Below are 12,835 nucleotides of genomic sequence, written 5' to 3' on the forward strand. Positions count from 1 at the left end.
AAAACATACTGCTGTGCAGAGAGACCTGGATGTGCTAGTGCATGAGTCGCAAAAAGGTGGTTTACAGGTGCAACAGGTGATTAAGAACACAAATGGAATTTTGTCCTTCATTGCAAGAGAGATGGAGTTTAAGACTAGGGAGGTTATGCTGCAATTGTATAAGGTGTTAGTGAGGCCACACCTGGAGCAGTGTGTTCAGTTTTGGTCTCCTTACCTGAGAAAGGACGTACTGGCGCTGGAGGGTGTGCAGAGGAGATTCACTAGGTTAATCCCAGAGCTGAAGGGGTTGGATTATGAGGAGAGGTTGAGTAGACTGGGACTGTTCTCGTTGGAATTTAGAAGGATGAGGGGGGATCTTATGGAAACATATAAAATTATGAAGGGAATAGATAGGATAGATGCAGGCAGGTTGTTTCCATTGGCGGGTGAAAGCAGAACTAGGGGGCATAGCCTCAAAATAAGGGGACGTAGATTTAGGACTGAGTTTAGGAGGAACTTTTTCACCCAAAGGGTTGTAAATCTATGGAATTCCTTGCCCAGTGAAGCAGTAGAGGCTCCTTCATTCAATGTTTTTAAGATAAAGATAGATAGCTTTTTGAAGAATAAAGGGATTAAGGGTTATGGTGTTCGGGCCGGAAAGTGGAGCTGAGTCCACAAAAGATCAGCCATGATCTCATTGAATGGCGGAGCAGGCTCGAGGGGCCAGATGGCCTACTCCTGTTCCTAGTTCTTATGTTCACTTTGAGCATATCCTTCATCTTGTTGTTTGGCACTCCCACTGTGATACTAGGGATAGACTATGAACAGATCTAGCAACTCAAGATTGGGTATCCATGAGGTGCTGTGGACCATCAGCAGCTGCAGAATTGTACTCAACCATAATCTGTAACCTCATGGCCGGGCATATCCCCCCCATCTCTATCATTACCACAAGGCAAGGGATCAACCCTAGATTAAGGAAGAGTGCAGGAGGGCATGCCAGGAGCAACACCAGGCATATCGAAAAATTTGGTGTCAATCTGGTGAAGCTACAAGACGGGAACACTTGCGTGCCCAACAGCATAGTGATTCCACAACCAACGGATCAAATCTAAGCTCTGACATCCTGCCACATCCAGTTGTGAATGCTGGTGGACAATTAAACAACTCACTGAAAGAGGAGGTTCCACAAATAGCCCCATCCTCAATAATGGAGGAGTCCATCATATCAATGCAAAAGACAAGGCTGAAGCATTTGCAACCATCTTCAGCCAGAAGTGACATGTGCGTGATCCATCTCGGCCTCCTCCAGAGATCCCCAACATCAAGATGCCAGTCTTCAGCCAATTTGACTCACTCCATGTGATATCAAGCACAGGGAGTTCCTCAGGGTAGTGTCCTAGGCCAAACTATCTTCAGCTACTTCATCAATGACATGTCTTTCATCATAAGGTCAGAAATTAGGATGTTTACTGATGATTTCACAATGCCCAGCACTATTCACAACTCCTCAGATACTGAAGCAGTGCAGGTGCAAATGCAGCAAGGCCTGGACAATATCCAGGCTTGGGCTGACAAGTGGCAAGTTACATTCACACCATACAAGTGCTAGGCAATGACCATCTCCAACAAAAGAGAATCAAACATTGTCCCTTGACATTCAATGGCATTACCATCGCTGAATAGTCCACTATCAAAATCCTGACTCAACTGGACTCGCCTTATAAATACTGTTGCAGCAAGAGCAGGTCAGAGGCTAGGAATCCTGTGATGAAAAATTTACCTCCTGACTCTCCAAATCCTGTCCACCACCTACAAGGCACAAGCCAGGAATGTGATGGCATGTTCTTCACTTGCCTGGGCGAGTGCAGCTCCAACAATACTCAAGAAGGTTACCATCATCCAGGACAAAGCAACTCGCTTGATTGGCGTCTCATCCACAAACATTCACTCCTCCCACAACCTACGAACAGTGGCAGCCGTGTGTACCGCCTGCAAGATGCACTGCAGGAATTCATCAAGGTTCCCTCGGCAGCCCTTTCCAAACCCACGACCGTTATCTCTAGAAGAACAAGGACAGCTGATACATGGGAATACCACCACCTGAAGCTTACTCTTGAAGCCACACACCATACTGACTTGGAAATATGTCACTGTTCTTTCATTGTCACTGGGTCAAAATTCTGGAACTCCCTCCCTAACAGTGCTGTGGGTGTACCTACAACACAGGGATTACGGCGGTTCAAGAAGGCAACTCACCACCACATTCTGAAGGGCAATTAGGGATGGGCAATAAGTCCTGGCCTAGCCAGCAACGTCCACGTTCCGTAAATGGATAATAAGAAAGAAAGTCATTGACACTTGTAACAAAGGAAATGTAATAATTGGAGGGGATCTCAACATAACCCCACTTGAGATTAGTTAACTTAGAAGTAAACCAATTTGTAAAGATAATTTTAGAGTATATTGTTTGCAGATCAGAATTTTCTGTATTGACCAGATACTGAAACCAACATTAAGCAGGCTTCACCATAATGATTAAGTTATTTTGACAGTTAACAGTATAAATGCATCCATAATGTTTCCATGGTAACTACGGACAAAAAGGAGGTCTAGTCTGGACAGGCCTCTATTTCATAGAATTTCATGGAATTTACAGTGCAGAAGGAGGCCACTCGGCCCATTGAATCTGCACCAGCTCTTACAAGGAGCGCCCCACTGAAGCCCACGTATGTACCCTATCCCCGTAACCCAGTAACCCCCACTTAACATTTTTTGGACACTAAGGGCAATTTAGCATGGCCAACCCACCTAACCTGCACATCTTTGACTGTGAGAGGAAACCGGAGAACCTGGAGGAAACCCACGCAGACACGGGGAGAACATGCAGACGCTGCACAGACAGTGACCCAGCCAGGAATCGAACCTGGGACCCTGGAGCTGTGAAACAACTGTGCTAACCACTGTGCTACCCTGCTGCCCTATCTGCGTCCACTACCTCCCCGGGCAGCGAGTTCCAGGCTCCCATCACCCTCTGTGCAAAAAACCTTGCCTCGTACATCTCCTTTAAAACTTGCCCCTTAAACCTATGCCCCATCTTCTTGTTCCTAACACCTGCAAATACAAATATACCTTACTTAAAACTACATCTTGTTCCTAACAAGACAAAGGAGTTGTTCATTGATTGGTAGTATACACTTCAATGCATGGAGTTCAGTGAACAAAGCAGATGAACTGGGAGCACAGATGGACATTTGAAAATGCAGTATTATAGTTAAAAACATAGCTCAAAGAAGGCAAGGAAAAATGGCAGCTCAACATTCCCAAACAAACCTTGTTCTGAAGATTAATAAGAACTTGACACCCTGTCTGGCCAGATCACATCTAACCAAATGAACCACATCACTTACCATATACATGGTGATAAACATTCAAATTTATCCAGAAACTTTTTTGAACAAGGAAGTCATTTTAACAAGCACAGGTATCAATGCTAGAGAATGGACCATTTTGAACTCTTTTTGCCCAACGCCAATTCAGAGCCACGGTACTATACAACTGCATCATTTACTATTCACACAACATCATGGGAACACAGGAACGGGGGCTAGGCCATCCAGCCTGCTGAATCCTCCAGTGAAGCCCGGCGCAAGCTGGAGGAGCAGCACCTCATCTTCAGGATGAGCACATTGGAGCACTCAAGACTCAGCAAAGTTTGGCAGCTTTAGATTGCGATCTTTCTCCCGCATCTTAAACCCTTTTTTAAATATCCCATACATATATTGCCTCAATGGAACCTCCCCTCCCACACCAGGCCATCTGTCTTTTGCTCTTAAAGTTGCTACGTTTTGTTGCAATCTCTCCCAGTTACATTTTAAAACCCAACACATTATCATTCTCTTCAGTTCTGAGGAAGAGCTAAAAGACTGAAAACGTTAACTCTGTAACTCTCCTTATAAATGCTGCTAGACGTGTTGAGTTTTTCCAGCATCCTCTGTTGCATGTTTCAGATTCCAGCATCCGAAGTATATTGCTTATTTTAACACCAAGAATGGGTTCCCTTATGTGTCACCTCTGAGTCATGGAAGAACTAGGCAAAGGTCATACAACCGTACCCAGCTGAGATAACTTACTTGTCTCCCTCTGACTGACTTGCACCCACTTCTCTAGATAATAAATGGAGTTGTGATCAACTCAGCAATTTTAATTTGTAATAAATACTGTCAGGATTCTTCCTGTTTATTCTCTTATTTCCCCTTTCTTTTATTTTTGCTGTTCCATTTTTGATCCATGGATGATTAATAGACACCTCACTTTAAGGTAAGAAGCCTGTATCTTTAATTCAAGCAGTAAGAATCCGGAAAGCTGTGCTGGTTTAAAGTAGAAGCTGCAGACTGGCCGGATCAGTGACAGAGAGATGAATTGGGATTCAACTTGATTGATTTTGCTGGTGGCAAGTGAATTGGCCCAAACGGCTGTACTCTATCCAGTAACGGGGTGATTGGATCTGATCCCACTGGAATGTTTTTCAGACACCAAAGTTTGAGTTTGGTTTCAGTTTTGATTCTGGCAGCCCAGTGAAGAGATCCAACTAACTCTCTCCAGAAAGATCCAGCTAAACCCACTCCAGAAGGCCATTGTGAGGGCTGACTCACTGCTCCACGAACTGAAAGCAAAGTTTGATGTGAAATAAGGTGCCTCTCCAGGAAATGTTATGAGCAATATAACTCTCTCCAGAACACTGTGAGCAATATAACCCTCAGTTGTGAGTACTGGGCAGCATGATGGCACAAAGATTGGAACTGCTGCCTGGAGCCCTGGTTCGATTCTGACCGTGGGTGACTTTCTGCGAGGCGTTTGCACGTTCTCCCCGTGTCTGTGTGGATTTCCTCTGGGAACTCCGGTTTCCTCCCACAGTCCAAAGATGTTCAGGCTAGATGTTTAGGCCATGCTAAATTGCCACTTAGTGTCCAAAAGATGAGGTGGGGTTACGGGATAGGGCAGTGGCTTTGATAGGGTGCTCTTTTGGAGGGTCAGTGTAGACTTGATGGGTCAAATGGCCTCCTTCTGCTTTGTAGGGATTCTATGATATTGCATTCTTGAAACCACAGATACCTGAATGAATCCACAATAAAAGTCTTCAACTGAAGGCCAGGATTGAAGCAAAGCTACTAAAAAAAAATCATCTGAAGCAGAAACTCTGATCTTTTGTCTTTCATCCTTATTATTTTTCACCCCTCCCCCCTCTGTGTTTGCCTGTTTTGTATGTGTGGGTAGAGGGTTGGGGCAGTTAAAGTGGGAATCGGGAGTTAAATTATATCAGTTGTATTTACTGTGTATCTTATTAAAGTTCTTGTGATAAACAGTAATTGTGTTTAAACTTACAAATCTAGTGACTGTAATTATTGGACAGTCAAGGGCCAAAGACTTCGGATATTTTTTAGAAGTATTATTAGTCAATTCACTTGTGTTGTGACTCTGGGTCACGTGGGGCTTGAGTTGACCACGCACTAGCCCAGGCTGTCGTAACGATACCCGTAGATAAGAACTGAACTCTCTGCTTCAGAACTGCTGATGTACCTGTGAGAGGTGCACTGTAATATCTTCAAAAGCAGGTGAACTGCCTTTAGTCGTTGATGTCCCATCTGCTGGCAGGCCACACCCACTTGCCACTCCCAAATTTCAGCCAGTGGTAGGTGTGGGAGAATCCTCTCCTCTGATAGCATTTGCTTGAGTATCTCAAACCCTGGAGAGAAAGGGAGAGAGAGGAATGCATCAGAGTCTGAACAGGAGACTAAATAAACAGAAATCACTGCAGGAATAGAGTTCTGAAATGCAGAGATTCAGCTACACTCTGCAGCCAAAATATCAGCACCCACGCCCCACTATATGGAATTGCCATCAGTCAGTTGAAGGAGCTGGCAAATGGGCTGACTGCTTCAACACAACAAGCCTCCATCACATTACACACTAAATCACTTTAGTATGTCGAGTTCCTTCTCCAATTGGTGGAGTAAATATGACATAAAACAAAGTACATGGGTGAGGAAAAACACTAAAAATGTTTATTCAAGACAATTCTGGTCACGTTTCCAATTTTAAAGAAAATTAGGATTAATTCATCATTATTCAATTGGTCACAGTATCAAAAACATAGGTTTTGCAATTGCTTGCATGGGACACTAATGCATTTAGCAGGTACAAGTAGATGCCACTTAGCAGAATTGAGAATGTGGGGGAAAATACAGAACAGTTAATAAAGAGAATATAGTGAGAGGGGATGAGTGCAGAGATCAAGGAGAAGACAAGAGAGGGGACGAGAGACAACAATAACTTCTATTTATAGCATCTTTAATGTAATAAAATGTCCCAGGAAGTATCATACAACAAAATTTGAAACCGAGCTACGTAAGGAAGTACAAGGACAAATGATACAATGGTACAAGGGCAGCACGGTAGCCTTGTGGATAGCACAATTGCTTCACAGCTCCAGGGTCCCAGGTTCGATTCCGGCTTGGGTCACTGTCTGTGCGGAGTCTGCACATCCTCCCCGTGTGTGCGTGGGTTTCCTCCGGGTGCTCCGGTTTCCTCCCACAGTCCAAAGATGTGCAGGGTAGGTGGATTGGCCATGATAAATTGCCCTTAGTGTCCAAAATTGCCATTAGTGTTGGGTGGGGTTACTGGGTTATGGGGATAGGGTAGAGGTGTGGACCTCGGATAGGGTGCTCTTTCCAAGAGCCGGTGCAGACTCGATGGGCCGAATGGCCTCCTTCTGCACTGTAAATTCTATGAAATCTATGAAATCTATGATCAAAAGTTTGGTCAAAGATGCAGGTTTTTAAGGGCTAAAGGAGTAAAGTGAGGAAGAGAGGCAGAGAGGTTTAGGGAGGGGATGCCAGAGTTTTGAGCCCAGGCAGCTGCAAACACAGCCACCAATGATTGAGTACTTAAAATCAAGAATCTTCAACTGACCAGCAAGAGAGGAAGGCCAATATCTTGGAAGGGTTTGGAGATTACAGAGATAGTAAGAGGCGAGACCATGGAGGAATTTGAAAATAAGAATGAGAATTTTAAATTGTGGTGTTGCTCCTCCAGGAGCCAGCGTAGGTCAGCGAGCATAGGGTGATGAATGAAAATGGTTGGGAAATGGATGCTATCACGTCGACAGGAGGGTAGAACATGAGAGATCAGTCAGAAATGCATTAAAATACTCAACTGGAGGTAACAAAGGCATGGACGAAGACAAAGAGGAAGATGAAGACAGAAAGTGAGAAAGAGTACAAGACAGAGAGAGCAAGAACAAATATAGGTCAGATAAGAGAGAGAAGAATAAAAAGGACACAGATGGAGAGCATGAGCAAACAGGAAACACAAAGGGGGGACAGACACAGAAATGGCAGTAAGAGATGAAGGAAAATAGGAGAGAGGACAGACAACGGGTGTGGAAGAGGAAGAATTGGAAAGCGAGATAAAAGTGAGCAGAGGGTGAAAAAAAAGGTGAAAGCAAATGAGAAAAGATTGTAATATCGAGAAAGCAGGTTACTTTAGCCCCACGTACGACTGCACTCACCGGTCAGGAACCGTCCACGATGGCCTCCTGTTACTGTGAATTTGTAACCCCAATCATTGGTATCCAGGTCTGATGTGAACCTGAAATATAGTGTATCACCTAGGAGAAAGAAAAAATACTACTGTCCATTAATGTTACCAGAAAATAAGAGGAAGGGACAGAATGTGTGAATGTAATATTGCACCAAGGAATCATACAAGAGTAGGGAAATTTGATAATAGAACAAACTTAAAGGCTTTGTGTCTGGATGCACGAAGCATTCAGAATGAAATCAATGAGTTAACAGCGCAAATAGAGACAATGAGGTATGATTTGGTGGCGATCACTGAGATATGGTTACATGAAGACCAGTTCTGGGGGTTGAGTATCCAATGATACTCAGTATTTCAGAAGGATAGACAGAAAGGAAAAGGAGGTGGTGTAGCTTTGCTAGTAAAGGAAGGGATCAGTGCTATAGTGAGAAATGATATAGGCACTGGAGATCAAGACGTGGAATCAGTCTGGGTAGAATAAGGAATACCATGGGAACAAAGTCCCTAGTGGGCGTAATCTTTATACTGTGGGGCATAGTATAAACCAGGAAATACTGAGGGTTTGTAAGAAAGGTACGGTATAATATAGATTGGATTAATCAAATTGGCAAGGGTAGCCGAGAGGGAGAGTTCATTGAATGTATTAGAGATTGTTCCATGGAATAATATGTTGTGGAACCAACCAGGGAGCAGGCTATTCCAGATTTGATATTGTGTAATGAGAAGGGACTAATTAATGATCTCATAGTTAAGGATCCTCGAGGGAAAAGTGACCACAGAATGATAGAATTTCAAATTCAGTTTGAGAGCGAGAAACCGCAGTCCCACGTTTGTGCTCCGGAGTTAAACAAAGGTTTAAACATGGGCATGAGGACAGATTTGGCCCCAGTGGACTAGGCAGGAAGATTAAAAGGTAGGACAGTTCATGGGCAGTGGTAATTCTTCAAGGAGATGTTCAATTCCTCCCAACTAAAATACATTCCAGAGAGGAAGAAAGATTGTAAGAGGGGCAAAAGCATCCATGGCCAAGCAAGCAAGTTAAAGATAATCTAAAGACAAAAACTAAGGTATACCATATTGCAAAGGCCAGTGGCAGGCTGGAAGGTTAGGAAACTTTTAAAGATCAACGAAAAGTAATAGAAGGAGTAAAGGAAAAGTGTGAAAAAAAAAGCGAAAAATGCAAAAAAGGATCCCAAAAACCTCTATATGCGTATATAAAAGGCAAGAGAGTACTTAAAGTGAATGTTGGTCCCTTGGAGGTTGGGGCCAAGGGAGTTAATAGTAGGGAGCACTATTATTGAAGGCAGACAAACCCCCAAGGCCTAGTAACCTACATCTTAGGGTCTTGAACCGGCATCTCCACAACATTAGGGTCTTAAAGGTAATGGTAGTGGAGATAGTTGATCTATTGGTTATAATATTCCAAAATTCCCTGCACACGGGAAGGGTTCCAGTGGATTGGAAAAATGCGAATGTAACATCCAAATTAAAAAAGGAAGGGAGGCAGAAAGTAGGAAACTACAAGCTATATAGTTTGACATCTGCCATTGGGAAATTGTTAGAATCCATTATTAGGATATTGGGAAAGTCAAAACACAACCCATCAGAGTCAGCATGGTTTTATGAAGGGTAAATCATGTTTGACTAATTTTCTGGAGTTCTTAGAAGATGTACAAGTCAAGTGGATAATGGATCTTGTAGATGTAGTATATCTGGACTTCCAGAAGGCACAAAATGTTAATACACAAGGTAAAATCACATGGGATTTGGGGTAATTCATTAGCTTGGAGAGAGGACTGGCTGACCAACAGAGTCGGGATGAATGGGTCTTTTTATGGTTGGCAAGATGTAACTAGTGGGGTGCTACAGGGTTCAGTCCTCGGGACCCAACTATTTACAAACTATATTAATGGCTTGGGTACAGGGATAGAAGGTTCTAAAGCCAAATTTGCAGATGACAGTAAAATAGTAAGTTAGAACATAGAACATACAGTGCAGAATGAGGCCATTCGGCCCATTGAGTCTGCACCGACCCACTTAAGCCCTCACTTCCACCCTATTCCCCTAACCCAATAACCCATCCTAACCTTTTTGAACACTAAGGGCAATTTAGGATGGCCAATCCACCTAACCTGCACATCTTTGGACTGTGGGAGGAAACCGGAGCACCCGGAGGAAACCCACGCAGACGCGGGGAGAACGTGCAGACTCCGCACAGACAGTGTCCCAGCAGGGAATTGAACCTGGGACCCTGGCGCTGTGAAGCCACAGTGCTAACCACTATGCTACCATGCTGCAATGAAGGAATAAGAAATTGACTAATGGGCATGGATAGGTTAGGTGAATGAGCCAAAATTTGGCAGATGGAGTTTAACGTGGATAAACGTGAGGTTATCCATTTTGGCTGGACAAATAGAAAGGCAACTTACCTAAATGGAGAGAAACTTCAGAGTGCTTAGGTGCAGAGGGATCTGGGTGCCTTGTGCATGAATCGCAGAAAACTAGTATGCAGGTACGGCAGGTAAAAAGGAAGGCAAATGGAATTTTGGCATTTATGGCTGAAGGAACAGAGTATAAAAGTAGGGACGTGTTGCTGCAACTGTACAACGCATTGGTGAGACAGCACTTGAGATACTGTAGGCAGTTTTGGTCCCCTTATTTGAGGAGTGATGTAGTTGCATTAGAGGCAGTTCAGAGGAGGTTCACTAGATTGATTCCAGAGGTGTCTTATGAAGAGAGACCGTGCAGTTTAGGCCTATGCTCTCGAGTTTAGAAGAATGAGAGGAGATCTAATTGAGGTATACAAGGTAATGGTATGGATAAAGTAGACGTGGACCAGATATTTCCTCTTGTGGGGCAATCGAGAATGAGAAGTCATAGTTTTAGGATAAGGGCGAGCAGATTTAAAACAGAGGTGATGAGAAATTACTTCTCTCAAAGGGTCGTGAACATCATCTCCCTTCTCACCGTCCAATGTCACAAATACTCTTTTCCCAGTGGAACAATGATTTGTTTGTACTTCTTTTAATTCCATATACTGTACTCCATAAGACCATAAGACATAGGAGTGGAAGTAAGGCCATTCGGCCCATCGAGTCCACTCCACCATTCAATCATGGCTGATTTCAACTCCATTTACCCGCTCTCTCTCCATAGCCCTTAATTCCTCGAGAAATCAAGAATTTATCAACTTCTGTCTTAAAGACACTCAACGTCCCGGCCTCCACCGCCCTCTGTGGCAATGAATTCCACAGACCCACCACTCTCTGGCTGAAGAAATTTCTCCTCATCTCTGTTCTAAAGTGACTCCCTTTTATTCTAAGGCTGTGCCCATGGGTCCTAGTCTCCCCTGCTGATGGAAACAACTTCCTTACGTCCACCCTATCTAAGCCATTCATTATCTTGTAAGTTTCTATTAGATCTCTCCTCAACCTCCTAAACTCCAATGAATATAATCCCAGGATCCTCAGACGTTCATCGTATGTTAGGCCTACCATTCCTGGGATCATCCGTGTGAATCTCCGCTGGACCCGCTCCAGTGCCAGTATGTCCTTCCTGAGGTGTGGGGCACAAAATTGCTCACAGTATTCTAAATGGGGCCTAACTAATGCTTTATAAAGCTTCAGAAGTACATCCCTGCTTTTATATTCCAAGCCTCTTGAGATAAATGACAACATTGCATTTGCTTTCTTAATTACAGACTCAACCTGCAAGTTTACCTTTAGAGAATCCTGGACTAGGACTCCCAAGTCCCTTTGCACTTCAGCATTATGAATTTTGTCACCGTTTAGAAAATAGTCCATGCCTCTATTCTTTTTTCCAAAGTGCAAGACCTCGCACTTGCCCACGTTGAATTTCATCAGCCATTTCTTGGACCACTCTCCTAAACTGTCTAAATCTTTCTGCAACCTCCCCACCTCCTCCATACTACCTGGCCCTCCACCTATCTTTGTATCATCGGCAAACTTAGCCAGAATGCCCCCAGTCCCGTCATCTAGATCGTCAATATATAAAGAGAACAGCTGTGGTCCCAACACTGAACCCTGCGGGACACCACTCGTCACCGGTTGCCTTTCCGAAAAATGACCTTTTATCCCAACTCTCTGCCTTCTGCCTGACAGCCAATCGTCAATCCATGTTAGTACCTTGCCTCGAATACCATGGGCCCTTATTTTACTCAGCAGTCTCCCGTGAGGCACCTTATTGGAAGTCAAGATAGATAACATCCATTGGCTCTCCTTGGTCTAACCTATTTGTTATCTCTTCAAAGAACTCTAACAAGTTTGTCAGGCACGACCTCCCCTTACTAAATCCATGCTGACTTGTCCTAATCCGACCCTGCACTTCCAAGAATTTAGAAATCTCATCCTTAACAATGGATTCTAGAATCTTGCCAACAACCGAGGTTAGGCTAATTGGCCTATAATTTTCCATCTTTTTCCTTGTTCCCTTCTTGAACAGGGGGGTTACAACAGCGATTTTCCAATCCTCTGGGACTTTCCCTGACTCCAGTGACTTTTGAAAGATCATAACTAACGCCTCCACTATTTCTTCAGCTATCTCCTTTCGAACTCTAGGATGTAGCCCATCTGGGCCCGGAGATTTGTCAATTTTTAGACCTCTTAGTTTCTCTAGCACTTTCTCCTTTGTGATGGCTACCATATTAAACTCTGCCCCCTGACTCTCCTGAATTGTTGGGATATTACTCATGTCTTCTACTGTGAAGACTGACGCAATGTACTTATTTAGTTCCTCAGCTATTTCCTTGTCTCTCATTACTAGAATACCAGCGTCATTTTGGAGCGGCCCAATGTCTACTTTTGCCTCCCGTTTGTTTTTAATGTATTTAAAGAAACTTTTACTATCATTCCTAACGTTACTGGCTAGCCTACCATCATAATTGATCCTCTCTTTCCTTATTTCTCTCTTTGTTATCCTCTGTTTGTTTTTGTAGCCTTCCCAATCTTCTGACTTCCCACTACTCTTTGCCACATTATAGGCTTTCTCTTTTGCTTTGATGCATTCCCTAACTTCCTTTGTCAGCCATGGCTGCCTAATCCCCCCTCTGATAACCTTTCTTTTCTTTGGGATGAACCTCTGTACTGTGTCCTCAATTACTCCCAGAAACTCCTGCCATTGCTGTTCTACTGTCTTTCCCACTAGGCTCTGCTCCCAGTCGATTTTCGTCAGTTCCTCCCTCATGCCCCTGTAGTTACCTTTATTTAACTGGAACACCTTTACATCTGATTCTACC

The 12,835-nt window shown here is 43.7% G+C and overlaps 1 protein-coding gene across 4 annotated transcripts in view; it reads right to left on the reverse strand.

The window, feature by feature from the left end:
- zzef1 (zinc finger, ZZ-type with EF hand domain 1) overlaps positions 1–12,835 on the reverse strand; it is a 348,514-nt gene that overhangs the window by 56,026 nt on the left and 279,653 nt on the right. For all 4 annotated transcript variants that reach the window (XM_072469157.1, XM_072469156.1, XM_072469159.1 and 1 more), the window contains 2 exons: positions 7,550–7,648; positions 5,560–5,725 (listed from right to left, as the gene is read on the reverse strand). In XM_072469157.1, coding sequence (XP_072325258.1) covers positions 5,560–5,725; positions 7,550–7,648 — 265 coding nt within the window. The remainder of the gene's footprint in view (positions 1–5,559; positions 5,726–7,549; positions 7,649–12,835) is intronic.

The sequence above is a fragment of the Scyliorhinus torazame genome, chromosome 12, assembly GCF_047496885.1.
Source record: "Scyliorhinus torazame isolate Kashiwa2021f chromosome 12, sScyTor2.1, whole genome shotgun sequence".
Classification (NCBI taxonomy): Eukaryota; Metazoa; Chordata; class Chondrichthyes; order Carcharhiniformes; family Scyliorhinidae; genus Scyliorhinus; species Scyliorhinus torazame.